This window comes from Salmo salar, chromosome ssa06, assembly GCF_905237065.1.
Source record: "Salmo salar chromosome ssa06, Ssal_v3.1, whole genome shotgun sequence".
Classification (NCBI taxonomy): domain Eukaryota; kingdom Metazoa; phylum Chordata; class Actinopteri; order Salmoniformes; family Salmonidae; genus Salmo; species Salmo salar.
Genome location: NC_059447.1, coordinates 33924488 through 33951547, shown reverse-complemented (window position 1 = coordinate 33951547; position 27060 = coordinate 33924488). Strand labels below are relative to the sequence as shown.

General features: G+C 41.5%; 1 protein-coding gene across 4 annotated transcripts; it reads right to left on the bottom strand.

Moving 5' to 3' along the window:
* Positions 1 to 686: 686 nt before the first annotated feature.
* ctl2 (Choline transporter-like protein 2) lies at positions 687 to 25986 on the bottom strand. Of its 4 annotated transcripts, none has more exons than XM_014203648.2 (22): positions 11675 to 12047; positions 10064 to 10112; positions 9881 to 9954; positions 9626 to 9710; positions 9380 to 9464; positions 9159 to 9269; positions 8866 to 8926; positions 8536 to 8662; positions 8353 to 8436; positions 8116 to 8228; positions 7820 to 7951; positions 7472 to 7571; positions 7218 to 7310; positions 6999 to 7083; positions 6579 to 6841; positions 6346 to 6440; positions 6073 to 6176; positions 5819 to 5892; positions 5636 to 5706; positions 5400 to 5488; positions 5180 to 5264; positions 687 to 1612 (listed from the first exon to the last, which is right to left on the bottom strand). In XM_014203648.2, exons 1-22 carry the CDS (start codon positions 11706 to 11708, stop codon positions 1506 to 1508), a joined length of 2121 nt encoding a protein of 706 aa, XP_014059123.1. In that variant the 5' UTR covers positions 11709 to 12047; the 3' UTR covers positions 687 to 1505.
* Between the last annotated feature and the right edge of the window lie 1074 nt (positions 25987 to 27060).

Below are 27060 nucleotides of genomic sequence, written 5' to 3'. Positions count from 1 at the left end.
GAACCACAGACGTCCATAGGTTAAGACCTAAATAATCACAAGCCTAAGTGAGGTCACTGAACATATGCCCGAAAGCCTGATCTAGAGTCATCTCTAATATGTTACACAATGACTCAATTGTAGTGACTGTGAAAAATGTAGTCGATGGTGCTGCCAGTATACGTTTCATGTAACGTCCTGTTGGGACAATGCCAAGACAGTCAGTCATGCTGGTGTTAAGGATGATGGATGCGTCCTGGATCATAATGGTTCCTAGCCAGATGAGTAGGTGAATAAGCACCTGACGCAGAGCCAGCATTGGGACTGGGAGAGGTATGGAGATGCCTTACAACTGCGTCACCTTCTGCAGAATAAGCTATGCTGAGCTGTTCGGAAGTTTACATACATTTAGGTTGGAGTCATTAAAACTCATTTTTCAACCACTCACAAATTTCTTGTTAACAAACTATAGTTTTGGCAAGTCGGTTAGGACATCTACAGACAATCCACTGATGTATTTGGCTAAGGTGTATGTAAACTTCCAACATCAACTGTACAATTGAGGATTGTCTGTAGAACAGTTCATTCTGTTTATAGATGCTTTACTTGTCATTCAGAGAGCCGTGAGGATCCACAGCTGACCTTTAAAACAGTGACTCTATAGCTAAATAATCACATCTGCCCTGGCAGGCAGTCACACACAGGACTAAATGTACAAAACTATTTTTATTTTCAGAACTCCACAGGCACTTAAAACAGATTCACATACACAACCCATATTTTTCCCTGCTTTCAGCTTCACACCATCTTAATACATTCCTTTACCGCTCATTCCCTGGCAGTTATAAACAGAGAGCAAGCATTGATGTTTAACAGCAGGTTAAAAAGGGGATACAGTACTGTATTAATGGCTTTGGTAATGACAAAGCAGAGAAAATATTGCAACAATTAAAAAGTAGTTATACATTTTAAACTTGTTTGAAGTACTGCATGTATTAAAATAATTGCATAGGTTACATACAAAAGTGCTGCTTTATGTAAATGTATAAAATACTTAACTAAATAGATCAGTTCTGTGCTCACATTCATGTAACACACTCCAAGTAATATTCATAACAAAGCATGCTCATAACATACTGGCTTACAGCTGGTCTGATTACAGTAACATACAACTATATTCAATAAGAACCACATTTGGTTGCTGGTTTTTGAAAATTAGGTCATCAAAATATACTTAAATTAACTGATTTCATCCAAACCAAATAACAATGAAAAAAAAAAAAAAAACATCCTTGTAAGAAGCACTCTGCATGCAGCGTTAAAATTCCATTTAGGATTTATACGCCTCACTCTACCACAGAGGACGGCAGCGATTGTTTGGACTTCTGACAACAGATTGCCACATAGGTACTGGATGAGTGACAGCATGAGGTCCTTGGCCAACCCGGTCTTTAAGGCATACTCCACTATATACACATCTGTACACACCAGAGCTTTTGCCCTCCTCCACACCACATGGGAGAGCTCTACTCTGCTGGTTCAGGCTTGTTCTTCTTATTCAGGACTTTGAGGAGGCGGTCAGACATCAGGTAGGGTCTCTCCGCACTGCCATCGTTCCTCTCCAGGTCCTCCACTAAAGAATCAGGGAAAACAGACAGAAATATGAAAATTACTTCAAAAAGAAAAACTTGAACATTGTTACATTTCCAAGCAGGGGCCAGATAAGAACCAACTTGTGATGCATTAGCAAAGCTTAAAAGATTACGCCAAGTTAAACAAAAATGCTTTAAGTCATTTAACATGTCATCCTACAAAACATATAATTGGCCTGCTTTTGACAGAATTGCTAAAGCTTGCCTAGTCAAACCCAAAAGGAAGTTAGTTACCTTAGCTTGTTCCCCATCAACACAATGCAGAAAGAGAATGAGGAGGAAAGGCAAATAACAGAAAGACTGGCAGCTTTAATCACTAGCAGACATACTACCAACATGCACAATAGCGAGAAAAGAGATACTGTATTCAGTTAATGCTCATAGATCCTAGGAGTCCGTCTCCAGGGCAGTGCATCAAACAGACCTTGCTGACAGGCAAACATTTCAAGGCAATAAGGGATCTGATTGCAATTGCTTTACAGAACAAAATGGAGCCGCTTCCCTCACAAGTGGAACTAAGAAATACATTTCAGTATATACAAAACTGCATATGACTTTTATAGATCATTGAAAATATCAACATTTTAATAATGCACTGATAGTATTACTGCTTACGATGGTAGCATTGCAGAGATCTTTTGAATGCTTTAACTGTAAACAATGATATGTAGGAGGTTCAATACATCAGACCAAAAAGGATAGTTAGTCAATTAGGCACATTGTTTCCTATGGCCGACAGTGTTTCCCTTCTAGCAACAATGTCAGAACTGCAACATGTTCACTAAAACATCAGTGGAATCCCTAGCATTGTTTATCGTTTGGTCTCTTTTTTCCAAGTCAATGAAACTACTATAATTTGCCAACTCCAACCATTAAGAGCACACAGGTCGATGAGAACATCTACTTTGCACATGACAAGTAATTCTTCCAACAATTGTTTACAGACAGATTATTTCACTGTATCACAATTCCAGTGGGTCAAAAGTTTACATACAATAATTGTGCCTTTAAACAGCTTGGAAAATTCCAGAAAATTATGTCATGGCTTTAGAAGTTTCTGATAGGCTAATTGACATAATTTGAGTCAATTGGAGGTGTACCTGTGGATGTATTTCAATGCCTACCTTCAAACTCAGTGCCTCTTTGCTTGACATCATGGGAAAATCAAAAGAAAACAGCCAAGACCTCAGAAAAACAATTGTAGACCTCCACAAGTCTGGTTCATCCTTGGGAGCAATTTCCAAACGCCTAAAGGTACCACGTTATTAATCTGTACAAACAATTGTACACAAGTATTAACACCATGGGACCACACAGCCAGCATACCGCTCAGGAAGGAGACGCGTTCTGTCTCCTAGAGATGAACGTACTTTGGTGTGAAAAGTGTAAATCAATCCCAGAACAATAGCAAAGGACCTTGTGAAGATGCTGGAGGAAACAGGTACAAAAGTATCTATAACCACAGTAAAAAAATATATCCTATTTCGACATAACCTGAAAGGCCGCTCAGTAAGGAAGAAGCCACTGCTCCAAAACCAACATAAAAAAGCCAGACTATGGTTTGCAACTGCACATGGGGACAAAGATCGTACTTTTTGGAGAAATGTCCTCTGGTCTGATGAAACAAAAATGGAACTGTTTGGTCATAATGACCATTGTTATATTTGGAGGAAAAAGGGGGAAGCTTGCAAGCCGAAGAACACCATCCCAACCGTGAAGCACGGGGGTGGCAGCATCATGTTGTGGGGGTGCTTTGCTGCAGTAGGGACTGGTACACTTCACAAAGTAGATGGCATCATGAGGAAGCAACATCAAGACATCAGTCAGGAAGTTAAAGCTTGATCGCAAATGGGTCTTCCAATTGGACAATGACCCCAAGCATACTTCTAAAGTTGTGGCAAAATGGCAAAAGGACAACAAAGTCAAGATATTGGAGTGGCCATCACAAAGCCCTGACCTCAATCCTATAGAAAATGTGTGGGCAGAATGGAAAAACTGTGCGAGCAAGGAGACCTAGAAACCTGACTCAGTTACACATGCTCTGTCAGGAGGAATGTGCCAAAATTCACCCAACTTATTGTGGGAAGCTTGTGGAAGGCTACCCAAAACGTTTGACCCAAGATAAACAATTTAAAGGCAATGCTACCAGAAATCAAATTGAGTGTATGTAAACTTCTGACCCACTGGGAATGTGATGAAAGAAATAAAAGCTGAAATAAATCAATCATTCTCTTGACTATTATTCTGACATTTCACATTCTTAAAATAAAGTGGTGATCCTAACTGACCTAAGACATGGAATTTTTACTAGGATTAAATGTCAGGAATTGTGAAAAACTGAGTTTAAATGTATTTGGCTAAGGTGTATGTAAACTTCCGACTTCAACCGTATATACATACACACACATACACGTTTCTATAGGGAGAAGGAAAACACTGGTCAAGCAGTTGACTTGTCCAAATTCAGGCTTTGATGTCGATCTACCAATCATGAGTAGCATGCCCATTTCTACAAGACAGATCGAGATCTCGTCCACAGTATCTTTGCTATAACTACTCCTAAACGTCCTCGTCTTTCTCCTGCATCGGAGGCTGCTATTGTTTCAGCTGGACGTCTTGGTCGTCTGGCTGATGAGTCGAGGACTGGGTTGGCTCCTCTGTCTCCTCCACAGCCTTGTTCCCCAACAGAATGTCATGGAGCGAAGCTGACATGTAATACGGTCTTGCCAGAGAGCCATCATTTCTCTCCAGGTCTTCGCCTATGTGTGTGTGTGTGTGTGTGTGTGTTAAATGGGGTCAAGGGATGGTTGATTGGAAAACAGGATGATGAAGGTGAAGGGTGGCATTAGTAAGGGAGATGGAGGAAAACAATATGAATTGAGAAGGAAGAGAAAGAAAGTCAGTCAAAATTCCCAGCAAAAGCACCCATTCGCATTTTAAATGAATAGATCAACACCTAAACTTCCCCATTGTCTGCAACCAGCAAGTTAACACTAGTCCTAGATAGCTGGGTTAGGATCAATAACTTAGCAATAAAGCATTATGAAGAATACCAGAATATCATCATGCAATTCATAATTAGTGGCAGACCAACACCATTAGCAGTGAAAGAGGTCATGGAGAAAGGGAGAGGAGGTCACTGTTTCAGGACAACATGAACTTTAGACACATTGTGACATCTTGACTTCAAAACTTGCCATTTAGTAAAGCTGAGATGTAAAAGAGTTGCCAACACGAGGCAGCCATTTCCTGAGTATACTGTGTACACCATAATCCTTTACCTTACATTAGTCATTTAGCAGACGCTCTTATCCAGAGCGACTTACAGTAGTGAATGCATACATTTCATACATATTTTTATTTTTTTGTACTGGCCCCCCGTGGGGATCAAACCCACAACCCTGGCGTTGCACACACCATGCTGGCGTTGCAAACACCATGCTCTACCAACTGAGCCACAGGGAAGACTTTCTCACCACTGGTACCTTGTGTTTGTGGGGGAAAGACAATGCGTAATGCAAGAGGGGGATGGTTCTACTGTTACTCACAGAAGCAGAGGAAGAGTGTGTCCACACACATGGCGTACACGCTGAAGAAGCCGTGGGCAATAAGGTAGGAACCAACCACCACCGTCTGAGGAGAGAAACACACTCCAACCATTACTATACACAACACCGTAGGTTACACTCAGCTACATTTAAAGCAGAGATTATACTACATGTCTTTGTACATAACCCACCAGACCCGGAGCATGGCTATACTACTCACCAGGATGGGAACCCAGTAGTAGTGGAGGTTGGGGGCTGTGTTCTCAAAGGCCTTCACCCTCCCAGAGAAGAAGAAGAACGCAAAGATTCCTGGGAAACAGGACGGAAGAGTTATCATCCAATAGCACAACTGGTGGTCAACAGTGAAATGTAATAAAACTAAATACAATCATTAGAAAACTGGCCCTACTGTGTGTTATTGTTCATCATGTTTCCTGTAGAAACAGCGTCACTTACCCACAAGCCCCACAATGAGGAGTTTGCCCAGGAACAACAGAAAGTCTGTCACTTTGTCCAGGACGGCTACCCTGCAAGGTCAAACAGTGATACGTTGTGATGGATCATAGTCCATTTTGTAAAGTTCATTTTGTAAAGTTCATTAAGTCAACACAAACATTAAGAGACAGCACACTCCCTCACCTGATCATGTTCCTCATAAGGAGGAAGAAGGCATCTTTGGCAGAAGTGCAGAAGTTCTTGCCATATATCGCCACCTAGAGGCAGCAGGCTCAAATTCATAATCAAGCATAAACCAAACATTTTCCCACAGTTAATAACAGTCAGATGACCCAGGTGACAAAGCTTCTCTGCAATTAATTATATCCAATATGACATGCATTTAACTGGGTGACATTTGGGCATAGCAGGTGCACACAAACAGGTGGTACACGCACCATAATGTAGGCATTTCTGTTGATGAACTTGATGAATTTCTCCAGGCACCAGAAGCAGCACTTGAGACAGCACAGCAGGAACTTCGTGCACTTATTTTGGGTTCCTTTAGGAGAGAACAACACACAGTAGGGCAGAACCAATCAGAGCCAACACAAGTACTAAAAAACCCAACATTCATACACAGCTAGTGTGAAGTATGATGCGGGCATACAATGACAGCTGTGTTAATATCAACATACCGTAGTACTGCTAATACAGGATCTATGGCTCACCTTGGAGCTTGTGGTCGATGTACTCCAACAGAACCCTGATGATCTGGATGATGGAGAGGATGAGAGAGCCAAACGCCAGGGAACCTGTGTGATACCTGAGCAGGGGAGTGAGGAGATGTCACTAACCAACCTTATTAAATGTCGTCAAGATACCCAAATAGGCAACAGAGCATCACGTACATATCTGAACACCCAACTTGGTAAGGAACAGGAATGTAAACAGTCACACAGACCTGAGTGATCTGCCAAGGGATGAGAAGATAGGGAAGGCAGGCATGTCGTCAGGCTTGACCAAGGCCCAGTAGTAGGAGGCAAAGGCCCCAGCCAGGGTCATCTGACCCAGCGCTGTCACAAAGTTGGCACACCAGAAGAACAGGAAGACATTGTAGAACTGCAGGCCAATCAGGTACTTGTGGTAGACCGTCTCTCCACCGTAGAAGGCAAACAGACACTTAGAGTCTGGGCACTCCGCCTTCATACTGGAGGTGCTGAAGTTCTGGAGGAGACAGGTAGAGAAGAATCAACAGTTGACATTCTATCCATTGTATACACTTTTATCATGGAGGTGAGCCAATGGTTCAATGTCTCTCCAGTTAAGATCAGGCTGTTCGATGGTGATATACTGCATGGGCTAACGGAAAAGCAGGACTCACAGCTGGCTCGCAGATTTTCCTGGAGTGATCGCAGGCCGTATCATTGAACACCTTATAGATGGGCTGATTGGAGGTGGACAGGAACCTGGCCAGAGGCTGTCAAGGACTACAGTATGACCCAGAGAACTACAAATCCCAGCAAATACACATCAATCATTCAGAAGAGCATGTTGAGTTACTCAAGCCTATGAGTCATTTTTCTCCAAACATGAAGGATACACAGCGGTGACGGCCCAGTAGGCGATGACAATGGATAGGAGGGCAAAGGTGAACAAGGGGTAAAACAGGGCTGACATCACATACCCAATGGCCCTGTAAACAAAACATCACAATTTAGCACTAGAAAGGTCTTATCCACCATCTGTGTATTACATCCTCCTTTTAACCACAATGATCTAGCATTCAATGATCCATTTCCCATCCAATCCCATTAGAAATGGCTGTAAGTGCAGAGAGCACTCCCATTGCCTGACCTGCTGGCTTCTTTGATGAGAGCGATGGCGATGAGGATTCTATTCCTGAGGAAGATGAGCAGCAAAATGATGACGACCTCCACAATGGCCAGAATAATAACTAAGAGAACAGGAGAGAAATGGCATAAAAACAAATGGAGAATTCAGTCACGACCATTTATACAGGAATCCTAGTTGTCCTTAGTATCACTTTATGCTTGCGATAACACTGCAATGCAATATATCTAAGGGTTTATAAAGGTTACCTGGCTAACGTGATATACAGTATAACTAATGCATTGGTCCAGGTGTATACCTCCTGAGACACACTTGCTGTAAGGTTGAGAGGAGGTTAGTGGGGAGACTTACTGAAGGCCAGCCAGGTCTGTCTGATATGCAAGTACACAGAGAAGTCTGTCTGGAAGCCCAGGTCCTTTAGAGTGACATTAGAGCCTGCCTCTGACTTCAGGCTAACATACTCCATGGAGCAGTGAAAGATGCCTGTGGTGCAATACAGAGCGTGGCCACAAGAGGGAAGTACAGCATTTAGATAGAGATGAGGAAAAGGGACACAGGATATGGCTTTGTTGATTATAGAGAGTTTATATAGAGATATGAACATTAAGAAACAACTCAAAATGGACTTCTGTTGAACTGGTCTTTACCGTATCCAATGACCAGAATCACCATGACGATCATGACCCACACCATGATCCCGGCCAGGAAGCGCAGGAGGACGATGAAGAGGAGACTGATGAGCATGGCAATCACCAACCCTCTGAACCCCGACACAAAGACAGACTTGAGTGGCTACGTAACTGACTCTGTGCTGATCAAGTGCTTTGGAATTCAGTGTGAATGCATTACTGCACAATAGTGTCAAAGAGAAGATGCTGACTTACATTAGGATCCAGTACCAGGACTGTGTGTAATCCTCAAAGATCTTCATGACCACTTGTCGAGCTTCAATGACCACTGTGGCATTCCTATAGAAGAAAATACAGTGACCAATGCTGATTGTTGATGTAGCACTAGCACCCATCACAGGAAAACATCATGCAAATGCTGTTTATCTGTGGACTCACTTGACCCCTGCCACCAGATCTTTGGCATCTCTAATGTTCCCCTCCCCATCATCAAACTTAGAGTTATTTCCCACGGTGATCTCCCCTCCCTTCTTCTGGTCCAGGGCAGGGAAGCACCTGCGGGTGACTGGAGGAAGAGGAAGGGGGGTGAAGTAGAAGACACAGGACAATGAGGGAGAGCAGCTAAAATAATGTCTTTCACTTTTTTCAAATTCCGGAAATGTGGAGGATGGGCTGGCCAGATGGAGGGTTGGGGAGTTCGACTCAGAGGAACGGAAGAAGGGCAGGTAGACAGGATAGGGGAGCAAAAGAGACTAGAGCCGTACTTACAGGGTTTACTTGGCGTCAGCATGGCAGGACACAGGCCAGAACTCAGGATCTGTGTTACAGTCTAAAACACACATGAACATCCAGAACTTAGTATCTCAACCATTGGTGCGGCAACATATATTCAAAGTTTGAATTGTTCACACTAAACTGCCACTGGGAACACTATAGTTGTAGAACAAAACACGGTCACATTCTTGACATTGGAAACCAAGGAATCTTGACATTGTCATCCATGTTGATTTTGGAAAACTACTACGCCACCCATCTCAGATTCCTCTTCACATGCTACTCACCAGCCCCTCTAGACCCTCCTTGCAGAAGTTCTTATAATACTTAAAGTCCTCTTTATTGGCGTAGGCCTTCAGGAGCGTCATGAACTTATCAGGGCATTTCTCCACACACATCTGATGGCAAAAGAAATGTCACCATGAGACAAGATAATACAAGTGCATAGGCATACGTAAATTACATGGCGTTCAAGAATGTATCAACTGAAAACAAAGGTTCAGGTCACCTGTGTGGTTGGGCACTGGAACTCCAGCAGCACCATGGGACTGGCACACTTCATGATGTTGAAGTAAAACAGCAGGGGCTTCGTCCTACAATACACACACAACCAGTTGTTCAGAGAACACTAGAGCAGTGTTGGGTAAGACAGGTTTAAAGAGAGTGAATGCCCAGGGGGGAATGATGGAGACAACCAACACATGTGAGTGTTAGCGATTGTCTGTTATGCATGTATGGTGAGGGCAGAACTTACTCCAGAGGTGTGCCTGCCTGCCCACAGAACTGTCCTCTGCTGTCTGTGGGGTAGATCACCTTCCTGGGGTCTCCCTGGGACCAGGCTAGGGGAGAAGGGAACCGTCAACAACAAAGAAACAATCAAATACCAGACATCTTTAACACACAGACATGCTTTAGGTGAGCAGCACTCAGAGACATACCCAAGGGCATATCCAAGTCCTTAATATGGGGTCAGTTAAGCTTGTTTGTGCCGACAGGACACATTACTTACCCAGAATTCCCACTGCAACATAGCCCAGTATGCAAATAATGAAGAAGATGCAGCATACAATGTCAGTGCAGCCCCTAGAGTAAAGAGAGGGGGAGATATGGAAACATTATGGGACCAATAGTTTTTAGATGCGAATTATGTGCCGTCCTGACTACAGTGTAGATGAACTGGCAATCCTCTCACCTGTTATAGATGGGGCCTTTGAAGGTGGGGTCATACTTTCTTGGTTCACCTAGATGGAAAGAATGCAAGTACTGAAACATACAGTAGGAATACCATTGCAGATGGTAAATGGCTTGCAGGTAGCCATCTACATCACAGGTGGTTGGTGGCACCTTAATTGGGGAGGATGGGCTGGAGTGGAATGGTATCAAATACATCAAACATGGTTTCCATGCGTTTGATGCCATTCACTTGCTCCATTACAGCCACTATTATGAAATGTCCTCCCCTCAGCAGCCTCCTGTGATCTACATCTAGGTAGAGGTAAAGTGACCAGGCAACAGGATACATAAGACAGTAGCAGCAGCGTATGTGGGGAATGAACGTGTGTGATGTCTCTTTCAGCCGATGTTACATTTGATTGAAGGACATAAGACACACAAAATGACAGATTACCGTTTTCATCAGTATTAATTTCTTCTTAAAAAAGGTAAATGATAACATCCCCCAAATTAAACTAGGCTATAAACCAGTGCACAATATTCTCTCCCTTTCACCCAATATAATGTGTAGCCTGGATCTGAACCCTGGAGTTCCAACAGGGTGAGGAGGAGCACAGAGAGTACAGACTCTCCACATCTGCAATCAGCCCACATAAGTCAAAGTTAACTACAGTTACTGTACAAGGAGGGACTATATATGTCATGTGCAAACTACATTCACTCATTGCCAGTTCTAAATCCTCAGACGACCAAAATGAGGCATTAATGTCAACTACGTTTAGGCCTAGATGAGAAAGGGTACGATTATTACGAATCAGTCAGAAGTGCTCAAGTTGAGCCATACTGAATCTCAACTTCACAGAACATCAATAATTACAGTCTTTAGGTGGATGAACCACTGTGTCTAGGCTAGATACTATAGAGTATGATGTTCAGCATGGCGGCCATTAATAATGCAGAGCAGTGTTCAGGGTGCTATTGCAGCATGCATTATAGTGGGCCTGCCCCCAGAGAACATCAATCCACAAGCACAGAGATACAGAGTCTGGATGTTAAAGTGTTAAATGGGCATAATCAGCCTGAGATGCCCTTCAAAAGCCATGGTGGAAACAGCTTGCAGAGGGAGTGTAGGCTGGAGCAAAGTGCAGAAACATTTGCCCAAAACAATGGCTGACGCATTTATATTTTTTCAGGGCTGAAAACAAAATGTTTCCTGCCAATTTTTCAGTCCAGTCCTTATATACACACACAATGCAGCAACATTTGATAAAGGAGAGAAAACATTCTGATTTATTGTTCACTTGCATTTCTCCACACCTGTATAATCAGCAGGTTTAACCCACACCCATTCTCAGCCATGTTGTCATAATGCCAATACTAGAGGTCTAGTTTCACCCAGTGCCGCTCTTCTCTAGAGACAAAATACACCACCCTTTAAAAAGCGCCAACTGATAGAGTCGTTAAAACATTCAAGCAGTGAGAAAAGCTCTATCGCACTTCAAGAACACATTTAAGCTACAACCAAACCAACCATCATAGAAGACACAAACAGCTTTTCATAAGGTTAAAAAAGGTAAAACCACATGAGCTCTAATGAAACTTAAACCAAGTTGGAGCAATTAGAAGTTACCATGCTTTCCGTAATAGGGTTGCTCCTCAGGCATCTTTAAATTCCTTTCTGGTAGTCAGCTTATAAATGACCGGAACACTCTCCCTCTTTTTATTCTGCCCTTTTTTGCTTCACTTCCTTTTCCTGCCAACTGATGTGTTTAAGAACGTGAGAGAGACAGGTATTGTGGGAAGAAACTTGTCCAACCTGTCTGCAACAGCTCTGAGCACACCTGTTCCTCAGAGTCCACCCACTGTTTTCCCTCCCCCCAACAGCTGCCTAGCTCAAATCTCTAGTCCACCTGTTCCTTTCTCTTCCCCTTTCCCTCCACACAGAGCTCTTTTTGTCTGTGTTTCTCTCACTTTGTTCCTGGCTTTCTCTACCTCTTTCACACTCTCTCCCCAGAGTTTGGTCAGGTAGCTCACCTACAGGGAAGGGTGGGATCACAAACCAGGCAAAATGGGTGGAGACAATTCCTTGTTTTTCACTACACTGACTCTCCCCTCCCCCTCTGTGAAAGAGCTGCTGGACATCTTTGTGGATCCCAAGCAAACTACACAGGAGTGAACAAAAGCATGTGTTTGGGGGGAAAAACAAAAAAACTGTTGTGTGCACTGAAGACTGATGAGACTCGGGTGGGCTGGTTATAATAAGGTGGGCTGGTTATAATAAGGTGGGCTGGTTATAATAAGGTGGGCTGGTTATAATACTGGATAGATGAGCGCATTAATCAAGATCTCCACCCCTGAAGCTATTCTAAACACAAAGCTATATTCTGATACCTTATTTAACTTCTAGAGCTATCTTAAATGGCAATTCTGATATTTTTCCACTAATTGGCCTTTTGACAAATCAGATCAGCTCTGAAAAAGATCTGGGCCATTGTTGGTTCTAACAATAAACTCAGCCTTAAGATGCTTTTGGGAAACCGGGCCCTGATGTGAAAGATCTGATGTGGATGGTCAAAAGACCAATTTGTGGAAAAAATATCATAATTGGGCTGCCTGTGTAAACGCAGCTTTATTTACTTATTTCTAACAGTCACTTATTCTACGTTTGAATAATTCTTGTCACACCAGGGCTGCGTTCAGTATGTTTTTATGTTCTGGAACATTCATCTGAACGTTAACAGTGATGTACTGAACGGCCAGGTGAGAAGGGGGGTTGGATTGTCGGTTGGGGAACGCTGTATCATGGCCTCTGCCCTTTAAATACGTCACTCATAGCATCAAGGCACGACTCGCCACACCCACCAAACGGGAGCAAATGTACCTCAAAGTCTGTTAAAAAACGTACAAGCATCAGTACAAACCGTTTCTGCGAAGTAGCAAACGTTCAAGCAAACTGAGCGCACCTCTGCCCAATGGATTATTCACAAGGTGCATTCAATTCAAAGTTGCTCATTAGGAAGTTCATTATAGCCAAAGATTGTCTATTATATTGACAAGATAGACATGCGACTGCTCTAACAATGGAAATACATATTCTCAAAGATGGAAGGCAGGCAGGAGGAGGGACCATTCTAGCCAATGAGAGGGCAGATAAGCTTGTGAACAATAGGCCATAGAGATAGATAGGGGACTCATCTTTGTATCTGTGCCATTATATTGTCCGTGACAGCATGGCAACACAATTTTAAGGTAGTACATTTTCTTATTCTTCATTGGCTGATTGCTTCCAACTCATAGGAATCCCCACCCAGTTGACTACTTTAAAAATGGTGGAAGTCCTCAATGGCTAAATCAATCAGGGCTTGATATTCACTTTTTTAGCTAAGTAGGACAGATTTTTTAATTGTCCGAAAGCTCAAGGCACTTGTACCCCCCCCCCCCCCCTCCAAAAAAAGCCAAAAATATGACTGATAATTGTTTTGTATTATGCAAGTAACCACTTCACAAAATAACATTCATTATTAACACTGGTATTGACAATGGAAGGCTGCTGGTCTGATCCCATGTATTATACAGTGTCTCCTGCCGTTGTGGCCTTGAGCAAGGCACTTAACCCCCACAAAGTAAAATACGCACCAGAGTCAGCTTATCAAGGTCCTATTGAGCAGTGGATTTTTTGCAATGTGCTGTGTTCAAGCAAGGCTGGAGCAAAAGCCTGCACACCAAATAGCACTCCTGGAATCTCCTGGAGCATGATTGGCCACCCTGCAACATTACAATTACAACCAAATACTTTTTATTGTCTTTATAAAATAATTCCCTCATTCAATGAACCAGGGATCAAATGACTAAGGTGGATGAGGTAGCTAACTAAGATGTTTATCTATTTGTAAGGTTAAAATATTCAGTGTTCAGGGGAGATCTTGACAGCATAGGAGTTACTTGTCAATTAGCCTAGTCTAGGAATATTCTTGTAACTTTGTCAGAATTACATGGCCAGTGTTGAAATTTTGAGCGCTTGAGAGACGGTTTTACAACCGGAGTATGCAGCATTGGTTTCAGCAACTGTGCACCCGTATCAACTGCATGTCGGCCACTTGCGATTATACCGGTGCCGGTGGAAAGTTATTTTAGGACATCGGACATGACAATGACATTAATACATGCTAAAAGCTAGATAGTTAATGATTGATATGATTTATTTAAGTGTTATACACCTACCGGTGCCCAGCCCAACTAGCGAGTTAACCAGCCAAACTGCACAATATGTTTTGAGTTGGCTATCTAGTTAGTCTGTTGTATATCATTATTTACCTGCTGCGCAAATATCTCTCTCTCTCTCTCTCCTCTGGTAATGGCCCACTGGAACGCAGGTGATACACACCATGATTTTCATTCATGACTAAAATGAGCTATAACTGGGCAAATAACTCACTAACTAGCAATGAATATCAACAAATGTGCACATGCGGCTTGCTTTGATATCAAAAACGCATCTCGCGACTGCAAGATGTAAAGGCCTGTCAATGCAGGCCTACAATATTATACTCAGATGCGCTCTGCTGAGATTGGGAGGACAGTGTGCAACACATTGCATCCAGAGGACACAGATCCAATTCTGATCAGAGTAACCTAATGTTTGATATTGTGATTTTTGCGTGATTGTTTTTTACTTGTCCATTTGGACAACTTGTTTGACAATTGTTTTACTTGTCCCGGGCAAGCGGACAAGTGTTAATGTCGAGCCCTGTCCATGATGAGTCCTCTATCTATCTCTATGAGAACAGGCACAATGCAGATGTAAAGTAGTTTTTTTTCTTCCAAAGTTGCCGAAATGCCATGTGCGTCCACTTATATCAGTGCATTCGTAACAACCCAGCCATTATGAAACTTATTTTCGATCAAATAAGCCTCACGTAGCAAAATAGCAATTACATTTGGCCACATTTTATTTGGATAGAGCATCTACAGATGGACTATCAAAATAAAGTCTAATCTTACATTTTTCTTTTATCAAATCGACACTTTCATTGACCTCCATATGAAAATACCTCACTTCATGGGCTTATTTTCATGGACATATTTTGGGCTAAGTAAAACCTCTCGCTTCGCCTATTCCTCTCTGTTATATCCAGGTGTGTCCTCTCAGAGCCATTGCATGTCATATTCATAGGTGTTTTCCACCCTCTTGTGGGAACATGACTGTATTACATTGGGTGGTTTCACCCAGCCTGGCTGGATATTCACATATCCATAACCACATCCTGTTGTGCCATTTCCTCTGCTTACTCTGGGTTTGCACGCTAGCGGGATATTAGACTACTTTTTATTAAAAAACATTTAGCAGTGAGCAATGAAAAGCAATCTCAATTAGATTGCCTTTGTCTGAACCCAACGGGATGCTGTGTATGCTGATGATAAAGACAGATTATGGGGAAGTTGAGTATGTTTCATGATGAGCTGTGTTTGGAAAATGGGTATTGATGAGAAGCTTCTGTTGGAATCTCTCCATACTCTTTCCAGGCAGTGTAGTCACTTGTTTTGGCCAATGGGATAGTCTATGTCATTCTGGGAATTGCCCATTTTCCATTCATTACAAGTTAGTGAGAGAAAGCAACGGCTCCCTCTATCTTAATTTTCTGTAAAACCCTACTGGCCCATTATTACAAGCACAGTAGCAGACTGTTACAAGCTACCAGCAGAAAATAGTCTCAACATCTCGATGGGCTATGCACAGGGAGGATATTTCACCCTGCAAGAGTTGGATCTCCACTGAATACATAATATGGGTATGACATAAATTCCCACATTTCAGTGTCACATGTTCTCTACAACTTCTCTATGGCTTGAGAAAAGATATTAAAAAAGCTCCAACACATTAGGAACAAGAGCACAATGTGGTATTCTGTTGGGGAAGCATGGTGAGTGGGAGTGTGCTGTCAGGCCCTGGCAGCTTTAATCCATTAATGCATCCGTTCTGAAAGGGGGGCCTATGTCCCAGCGTCACTACATTCACTATCAGGACAAATGTTATTTGCTACATCGGTTGTTTATTAGGGTACACTACTGTGGCTAGATGTTTCCCAAGAATCTGCACAAAGAAATAGATATACCACTGTTTCTTTTGTGGACAGAGAACTCATTGTATAGTGTACTACACAAGGCAGTTTTCCTTCTGGTTTTCTTGACCTTCATGTATTTGCTTTGGAACTTTTCTATTTTTTCCTGAGTCAAGTCTCCCCTCAATATTATCCTTCCTCCCTAGCCTCTCCTCCTCTCATAGTGAAAACGACCATAAATAAGGTCAACCTTCCAATAAATGTTTTATCTGTCCACCATGCCTGTATTTATACCCATACCGATGTCTACAGTGCTCTATGTACAGAATATAGAGTACTGTTGCTCATTTATGCAATAGATTGTGACTGCCATGCTGAATGTGTGTATGCACATACCTGGAGAGAACAGAAATAATGTATTTTGTTTGGGACTGGTGAACAGCACTGCACTTAAACAGTATGTACTCATCCAATGTGCACCTGTCCTGAGTCAACTATCATACAGAGCATTCGGAAAGTATTCAGACCCCTTCACTTTTTCAACATTTTGTTACGTTACAGCCTTATTCTAAAAGTGATTAAAAAAAATGTTTCCCTCATCAATCTACACACAATACCCCATAATGACAAAGCAAAAACAGGTTTTTCAAAATTTTGGCAAAAAAACTGATATATCACATTTACATAAGTATTCAGACAGCTCTAGGAAGAGTCTTGGTGGTTCCAAACTTCTTCCATTTAAGAATGATGGAGGCCACTGTGTATGTATGACTGTTTCCCTCATAGGGAGTTTTCAACATCAAGATAAGATTGACTTGACCAACAGTGCTGACTGCAGCAGATAACATAACTGCTTCAGAGATATCGAAACTAGATATGGAGCCTTGTTGGTGGTTAGGGTAGGGAAGTGTGCCCTCTCTCCAAATATCTCTGCTAGTAAAAACAGCATCCTCTTTATGGTCTGGACTAGATGTCTGTACACTTTGGATCAGGGTTCGATTTACAGAGCTACCAGGACACCCCCATAAACGTTACAAATATCAATGTTGGTCCAGTCCACTATTTTTAGAGCATCCCAAGAGACAATATGTAATTCCATCCCTGCTATGGACTATAATCCTAAACAAAACTCTGCTGTAACATTTACATTTACATTTACAATGAATATCTCTGAATATAAGATGCTCCTGAGTCCTAACCATCTCTTCTTCAGTTTCCACTTTCTGAAGCCTGCTGGGTAAACAGGGCTATCTTCCTGAGGAGTGTGTCACCTCTACTGTCTGTCTCCCTAATTTACTCCAGTGAGAGACTCTCTCAGAGACAACAGACAGCACTGCACTTCACTGAAACAGATGCCCATTCATGTCTTGTCTTTGTTGTTTTCTCCATTGTGCTCATAGCAGAGATAGATAGGCCAGAGCCTCAGCACCAACCCATTAGGCAACATCAATTAGATTACTTGGCTATGTTTTGATAACATTGACAAAGAAACATGATTACACTCTCTAAAAGTCTGCTAAATGAACCTACAGTGAGGGGGAAAAAGTATTTGATCCCCTGCTGATTTTGTACGTTTGCCCACTGACAAAGAAATGATCAGTCTATCATTTTAATGGTAGGCTTATTTGAACAGTGAGAGACAGAATAACAACAACAAAATCCAGAAAAGCGCATGTCAAAAATGTTATAAATTGATTTGCATTTTAATGAGGGAAATAAGTATTTGACCCCCTCTCAATCAGAAAGATTTCTGGCTCCCAGTTGTCTTTTATACGAGCTGAGATTAGGAGCACACTCTTAGAACCTCTCTGGGGTATGTGGGACGCTATGTGGGATGCACACTATTCAACAGCCAGTGAAATAGCAGGGCGGCAAATTCAAAACAACAAAAAATCTCATAATTCAAATTTCTCAAACATACAACTATTATATCCCATTTTAAAAATACACTTCTCGTTAATCCAACCACATTGCCCGATTTCAAAAAGGCTTTACGGCGAAAGCATAACATTAGATTATGTTAGGACAGCGCCGAGACAAGAAAAACCACACAGACATTTTCCAAGCAAGGAGAGGTGTCACAAAAACCAGAAATACAGCTCAAATTAATCACTAACCTTTGATGATCTTCATCAGATGGCACTCATAGGACTTCATGTTACACAATACATGTATGTTTTGCTCGATAAAGTTCATATTTATATCCAAAAACCCCATTTTACATTGGCGTGTAATGTTCAGAAATGTTTTGCCTCCCAAAACTCCCGGTGAATGAGCACATGAATTTACAGAAATACTCATCATAAACGTTGATAAAATATTCAACAGTTATTCAAAGAATTATAGATACACTTCTCCTTAATGCAACTGCTGTGTCAGATTTCAAAAAAGCTTTACGGCGAAAGCAAATTTTGCAATAATCTGAGTACAGCGCTCAGATATCAAAACAAGCCATACAGATACCCGCCATTTTGGAGTCAACAGAAATGACAAAATTACATTATAAATATTCACTTACCTTTGATGATCTTCATCAGAATGCACTCCCAGGAATCCCAGTTCAACAATAAATGTTTGTTTTGTTCGATAAAGTCCATAATTTATGTCCAAATACCTCCTTTTTGTTCACACGTTTCGTCCACTACTCCAAATGCAGGAAGCGCGCGCAAAATTTCACGACAAAAAGTCAAAAAAAGTTATATTTACGTTCGTAGAAACATGTCAAACGATGTATAGCATCAATCTTTAGGATGTTTTTTATCATAAATCTTCAGTAATATTCCAACCGGACAATTCCAATGTCTTCAGAAATGAAAAGGAACACAGTTAACTCTCACGTGAGTGCGCGCCACTGAACTCATGTCATTCTCTCAGTCATCTGACTCCAGGACCTCTTATTCTCTCCTTAGTCACAGTAGAAGCATGAAACAACGTTCTAAAGACTGTTGCCATCTAGTGGAAGCCTTAGGAAGTGCAAAATGAACCTTAAGTCACTGTATACTGTATAGGCAATCACTTGAAAAACTACAAACCTCAGATTTCCACACTTCCTGGTTGGATTTTTCTCAGGTTTTGCCTGCCATATGAGTCTGTTAAATCAAATCAAATCAAATGTATTTGTCACATACACATGGTTAGCAGGTGTTAATGCAAGTGTAGCGAAACGCTTGTGCTTCTAGTTCCGACCATGCAGTAATATCTAACAAGTAATCTACCAATTCCACAACAACTACCTTGTACACACAAGTGTAAAGGAATGAATACGAATATGTACATAAAAATATATAAATGAGTGATGGCCGAACGGCGTAGGCAAGATGTAATAGATGGTATGGAGTACAGTATATACATATGAGATGAATATTGTAGGGTATGAAAACATATAAAGCAGCATTGTTTAAGGTGGCTAGTGATACATTACATCAGGATGGCATAGAGTACAGTATATACATTTGAGATGAGTAATGTAGGTTATGAAAACATTATATAAAGTGGCATTGTTTTAGAAACTTCAGAGTGTTTTCTATCCAAATCTACTAATAATATGCATATCCTACCTTCTGAGCCTGAGTAGCAGGCAGTTTACTACGGGCACGCCTTTCATCCGGACGTCAAAATATTGCCCCCTACCCTAGAGAAGTTAAAGTGTGCTCCTAATCTCAGCTTGTTACCTGTATAAAAGACACCTGTCCACAGAAGCAAGCAATCAATCAGATTCCAAACTCTCCACCATGGCCAAGACCAAAGAGCTCTCCAAGGATGTCAGGGACAAGATTGAGACCTACACAAGGCTGGAATGGGCTACAAGACCATCACCAAGCAGCTTGTTGTGAAGGTGACAACAGTTGGTGCGATTATTCGCAAATGGAAGAAACACAAAAGAACTGTCAATCTCCCTCGGCCTGGGGCTCCATGCAAGATCTCACCTCGTGGAGTTGCAATGATCATGACAACGGTGAGGAATCAGCCCAGAACTACACGGGAGGATCTTGTCAATAATCTCAAGGCAGCTGGGACCATAGTCACCAAGAAAACAATTGGTAACACACTACGCCGTGAAGGACTGAAATCCTGCAGCGCCCGCAAGGTCCCCCTGCTCAAGAAAGCACATATACATGCCCGTCTGAAGTTTTCCAATGAACATCTGAATGATTCAGAGGACAACTGGGTGAAAGTGTTGTGGTCAGATGAGACCAAAATGGAGCTCTTTGGCATCAACTCAACTCGCCGTGTTTGGAGGAGGAGGAATGCTGCCTATGACCCCAAGAACACCATCCCCACCGTCAAACATGGAGGTGGAAACATTATGCTTTGGGGGTGTTTTTCTGCTAAGGGGACAGGACAACTTCACCGCATCAAAGGGACAATGGACGGGGCCATGTACCATCAAATCTTGGGTGAGAACCTCCTTCCCTCAGCCAGGGCATTGAAAATGGGTCGTGGATGGGTATTCCAGCATGACAATGACCCAAAACACACGGCCAAGGCATCAAAGGAGTGGCTCAAGAAGAAGCACATTAAGGTCCTGGAGTGGCCTAGCCAGTCTCCAGACCTTAATCCCATAGAAAATATGTGGAGGGAGCTGAAGGTTCGAGTTGCCAAACGTCAGCCTCGAAACCTTAATGACTTGGAGAAGATCTGCAAAGAGGAGTGGGACAAAATCCCTCCTGAGATGTGTGCAAACCTGGTGGCCAACTACAAGAAACGTCTGACCTCTGTGATTGCCAACAAGGGTTTTGCCACCAAGTACTAAGTCATGTTTTGCAGAGGGGTCAAATACTTACTTCCCTCATTAAAATGCAAATCAATTTATAACATTTTTTACATCTGTTTTTCAAGATATTTTTGTTGTTATTCTGTCTCTCACTGTTCAAATAAACCTACCATTAAAATTATAGACTGATCATTTCTTTGTCAGTGGGCAAACGTAGAAAATCAGCAGGGGATCAAATACTTTTTTCCCTCACTGTAATTTCCAAAATAGTGCTCGATTTTTGTACCCCTTACTCGTGGCTCTGATTCAGCTACAAAAAATCTACAAAACAATGCAGAATTCCAAAGAGTATAGGGTTTTTCACCTTCCAAACATCCAGATGTGACAGACCAGACAGGCTGTGGGAGGGCAGCCAAGTCCAACAGTGATGACTATCAGTCAGAAAGAGGAAGGGCATACCACACAAATATATGGGGGTTCCTAATGATAACAGCGAGGGTGGTCCTATAACTCAACATCACTATTACAGGAATTGGCCTCTGCTTCTTCTCTTCTCCTCAGGCCCCATGACCCTAATAACTTTCTCTAATAACATCAAACACTCAGGCTGTCTGCTGTCTGAATGGAAACAAAACGTAACTTCTGTTGGGTTAATAAGTCACATGAGTCTGTTTGGACCAGACTGTGATCAAGCAGATTAAACAATAATAATTGGGGCGAGCAGGGAACACTTTTCTCCTTCCCTAGGGGCATGCCACTGGGCACAGATGTCAATTCAATGTCCATTCCACGTTGATTCAATGTAATTTCATTTAAATGTTGTGGAAACAACATTGATTCAACCAGAGTGTGCCCAGTGGGATGCCTGTTTATTCAATACAGTTGTTGAGAAAAGCGACAATGTGGGAAATGATAATACGATGACAGCTGTTGTAATAGAAAACAGCTGGACTGGACTTCAAATGCAAATGTTCATGAATAGCACAAAACTACACTATTGCTACACTCTTAGAAAGAAAGGTGCTATCTAGAACCTAAAAGGGTTATTTGGCTGTCCCCATACGGGAACCCTTTGAAGAATCCTTTTTGGTCCTAGGTAGAACCCTTTTGGTTCCAGCCAGAACCTATTTGAGTTCCATGTAGAACCCTTTACACAGAGTGTTCTACATGGAACCCAAAAGAGTTCTTCCTGGAATCAAAAAGGGTTCTACCTAGAAACAGAAAGGGTTCTCCTATGGGGACAGCCAAAGAACCCTTTTGGACCCCTTTTTTCTAAGAGTGTAGCTAGACCTTGCCAGAGCTTGAAATAAAGATCAGAGAGACTCTGGATCAAGTTTCAAACCACTCTCCTAAATATGTCTTATAATTACACATAATCTAAGACAGCACAGGGCTGTAGGCTGTCTGATCCTGTCAGTTCCCCTGTTATTGAGGTTTCCTGATATGTGTTGGCCTGAAATTACTCCATGATGTGAAATGGGGATGATTATGTTAGATCACAGCTTAAACCCCACTGTATTTCTGAGGCAGTCCTATTATACCATGAAAACCTCAATTACAACCATATGAATGCATCTACAACATTAGCACATGGGAGAGTTAGGGTCAAATGAATGTTGAGCAATGCTGGGGGAGATATTGAAAACAATTTCTTCATAAAAACAGATACAATCTAAAACCAAGTGAGGACTGTTCATTTCTGCACGATGGTAACCTGTGTCAAACTCCCCATAGTTATGTTTTTTATCCTTCGCCTTCTTATGTGAAACCCTGACAGATTTCCATGAAATGCAGAAAGACTTCATACGACCGCAAAACAAACGCACAAGCAACAAACCATGAAGAAGAAAAACGAAGGGCCTCTATAAGTCCTCTGACTACCAATCATTACACTATTTATAACCACACAAACACATAATACCTGATTATCACTAAATATGCTTCCTACTGGTCAGATTCCAATACATCTGCACCTCCATCATTATATTCATTTAAGAGTACTACACTGAATTTGACAGTCATTTGAGAGAGTCATTTGTGTCACAATATCGTGCTAGAGGTCATTAACCCAACAACTTTTCACAGAATGTCTTCAACTTTATTTCCTGCCAAGTCACAGCTTACTATTCCCACAATGCAGTTTGATGCTCAACTGTCTTTTCTTCCCATTAACATCTTGCTCTGGTGTTGACCTGACTGCTTGTTTGTATGAGGGTTATAACACATTCCTAAATCATGTATAGAGGGAAGAGGCAAACAGTGCTGTATACTAAATAGTAGCCTATACTGAGGTTGTAAAATGTATTGTGCCAGGAAGAGTGGGAAAAGTATTAGATAATGAAAGAGAGGGTTTTAAATAATAAATGAGTCATCATAAGACAGGCAGAGGGAGGAAAAGGCTGTGTGCAGAGGAAAGAAGAAAAACAGCTTTCATATGGCTGGAGATGGGAGACAGCTAACAAGTCAACCATTAATCTCGCCTTATCCCTCCTCCATGTTGTTCACAGGGCCCTGCAAACCCCACATAAAACCAAAACACAAACAGTGAAAATGAGAAACCCACTCTGTTAAACAAATAAAATATATTTTATTAGATTCTTCAAAGTAGCCACCCTTTGCCTTGATGACAGCTTTGCACACTCTTGGCATTCACTCAACCAGCTTCACATGTTTTTCCAACAGTCTTGAAGGAATTCCCACATATGCTGAGCACTTGTTGGCTGCTTTTCCTTCACTCTGCCATCGAACTCATCCCAAACCATCTCAATTGGGTTGATGTTGGGTGATTGAGGAGGCCAGGTCATCTTATGCAGCACTCCATCACTCTCCTTCTTGGTCAAATAGCCCTTACACACCCTGGAGGTATGTTGGGTCATTGTCCTGTTGAAAAACAAATGATAGTCCCACTAAGCCCAAACCAGATGGGATGGCGTATCGCTGCAGAATGCTGTGGTAGCCATGCTGGTTAAGTGTGCCTTGAATTCTAAATAAATCCCTGACAGTGTCACCAGCAAAGCACCCCCACACCATCACACCTCCTCCTCCATGCTTCATGGTGGGAACTACACATGCAGAGATCATTTGTTCACCTACTCTGCGTCTCACAAAAACTCTCATTTGGACTCATCAGACCAAAGGAGAGATTTCGACCCGTCTAATGTCCATTGTTTGTGTTTCTTGGCCCAAGCAAGTCTCTTCTTCTTAATGGTGTCCTTCAGTAGTGCTTTCTTTGCAGCAATTCGACCATGAAGGCCTGATTCGCACAGTCTCCTCTGAACAGTTGATGTTGAGATGTGTCTGTTACTTGAACTTATTTGGGTTGCAATTTCTGAGGCTGGTAACTCTAATGAACTTATCCTCTGCAGCAGAGATAAATCTGGGTCTTCCTTTCCTGTGGTGGTCCTCATGAGAGCCAGTTTCATCATAGCGCTTGATGGTTTTTGTGACTGCACTTGAAGAAACTTTCAAAGTTCTTGACATTTTCCAGATTGACTGAAGTAATGATGGACTGTCATTTCTCTTTGCTTATTTGAGCTGTTCTTGCCATAATATGGACTTGGTCTTTAACCAAATAGGGCTATCTTCTGTATACCACCCCTACCTTGTCACATCATAACTGATTGGCTCAAACGCATTAAGAAGGAAAGAAATTCCACAAATTCACTTTTAACAAGGCACACCTGTTAATGGAAATGGATTTCAGGTGACTACCTCATGAAGCTGGTTGCGAGAATGCCAAGAGTGTGCAAAGCTGTCATACTTTGAAGAATCTTATATTCTGATTTGTTTAACACTTCTTTGGTTACAACATGATTCCATATGTGTTATTTCATAGTTTTGATGTCTTCACTATTATTCTACAATTTAGAAAATAGTAAAAATAAAGAAAAACCCTGGAATGAGTAGGTGTGTCCAAACTTTTGACTGGTACTGTATATTTAAAGTCCAAATTACAAGCGTGGAGTCAGACTCTATCATTTTGGCAGAGGTTTGTCTACTCCAGCAGAGATTCTTGCTCTTTTTAGGCAGCATAAATGAAGTAATATATTATGAGAACATATCTTCAAGAAAAAACATTTCCCTTACATGAACAACAATTGTTTGGATCCGTTAACCTACCATCACCTTTATATTGCAGGGAATAGCAGGTTTTTCCTGACAATAGCTGAAACAATACACACAGTATCTTCTCTAAATTCAGATTCAGATCAACCATGAGGCATTTTTTAATTAACTAATCTATATTCGGATGGTGGTCATATTTCTGTCAGCACAAAACTTGTGAGTCGTTCTCTAGTGTGCCATACCAGGCTGAGGAATGTAGCAACTGGACACACAAAGGCGAGCAGGGACACTACAGCTTAACCCTAACAATAGTAAACTACATGTTTACTACTGATTAACTGAAAATGTTAAGAGAATTGAAAGAAACTTCAAAGCCCACATCCTATTTGAGAATCATATTGTATGATCATTTGAGATAGGCTACAGTATTTGCATACAAGTGTGCATTTACTGTATGGAATGTTTATCAGTAGTATCATTGTTTGGCACAGGGATGAGACCTGGGCGTGGGAGTGTGAGAGAGGCAACAACAACATAGGCTAATCAAATCTGTAGACTAGCCCAAAACAGAAGCATAGACCAAGCATAGACTATTACGCATGGAAATTATGGCTCGAATTGTGAGAGTCAATTTCCATTCGCCTATTCTCTGAAAATGAGACAGAGAAAAGTTGATTGAGTTAGGCTACGTCAATGGGGTAAATCAAATATGTAATAGTCCAATGCTGAGTTAAATTGTTACATGCATCCAGCACACACCAATACAATGTTGCATTCCACACTCCAGTCTTCTTGATACATGAAAACGAAACTATATGGGGCTGGTCGGCTAGCTATCCCAGGACAGTGAAAGCGCTGTTAAAGAGATATGGCAGCCTATATAAACTAAACAAGCTAACAACTTACCATAGTTCGGTTTCTCACCCTCCAGTTCCATCATGAATTAGTGAGTCCACTTGTAAACTAAAATTGTAAGACTACATATATCCTAATTTCCAGTCCAAATGGCAGCCTACGGATAAAGTTACTGCGCTGAAGTCCACTCCAAATCTGAATCAAACTCAAAAAATGTTGCGAGACGTTCCTTCTTGAAAAAGTTGACCAGTGAATGCCAACAAAACTTTGAATGACGGGCAAATAAACGAATCACTGGACGTGGGTGTGAGCACGATGACACTGCTATTATAACGGTAAATAAATGTGACCATATCAGATGCAGACTGTATAGCCTATCTATGTATCTTCATATGCAGAGCTCAGGAACATATTTTTATACAGTGTGTCAAGAAGAGAAGCTGCAAGATTTCCTAAAATACTAAATAATATATGTCAGAACTGGAGTGGAAGAACCGCTGTGAAAAGGGAATAGGAGGAGTACGATAGAGGTTAAACCTACTTTCTCACTAATTTGTTTTATAATTTATCAGATTAATTGAGCTACACAATACATTTGTAAGAACTGTGTTGGACGTGCAGTCAAGTTAAAATATTATTTCCAAAAGAAAAAAGAATGCTGGAATTGGTGCCTATATATCCAACTCAGATGACTGGCAAACAATTACATGTCCAATACACTGGAAGGCATCACATTGGCACCATATCAACGTGGCTATTGTTCAAAATGTGTGACTGGCCTGATATAAAAAAGTTAGATAATTCAGCATAACACCCGGTGACTATACACCATGTCAGTTTGTTTCTGTCTCAGCATGGCTGGTACCTTGAAGGTCTTACCTAAATGGACATCTCACTGCAGGATTCCTTAGGGCCTTTCAACAGCACACTGCTTCTGCCAAGTGTCACACGGGATTTAAGTGCATATTTTCAATTATTAATTTCTTTAATTCTCATTTAGTTATAGACCTTTTTCTAAATGTGGGATGGGGTAGGTGCATGTCTGGAATCAACATTTCTTTGCACACTTAATTAACAACAATCAGAAACAAACCTTCAATGAGCTTTGTAGAGTATTATAGCTCTATTATACTCTATCATATTAGTGCATGTTACATTGAGCTCATTACACAAATGCCAATGTGCTGCACTCTACTGGTAAAGTCAGGGCCCAACATCTTAGAAATATACTGCTCAAAAAAATAAAGGGAACACTAAAATAACACATCCTAGATCTGAATGAATGAAATAATCTTATTAAATACTTTTTTCTTTACATAGTTG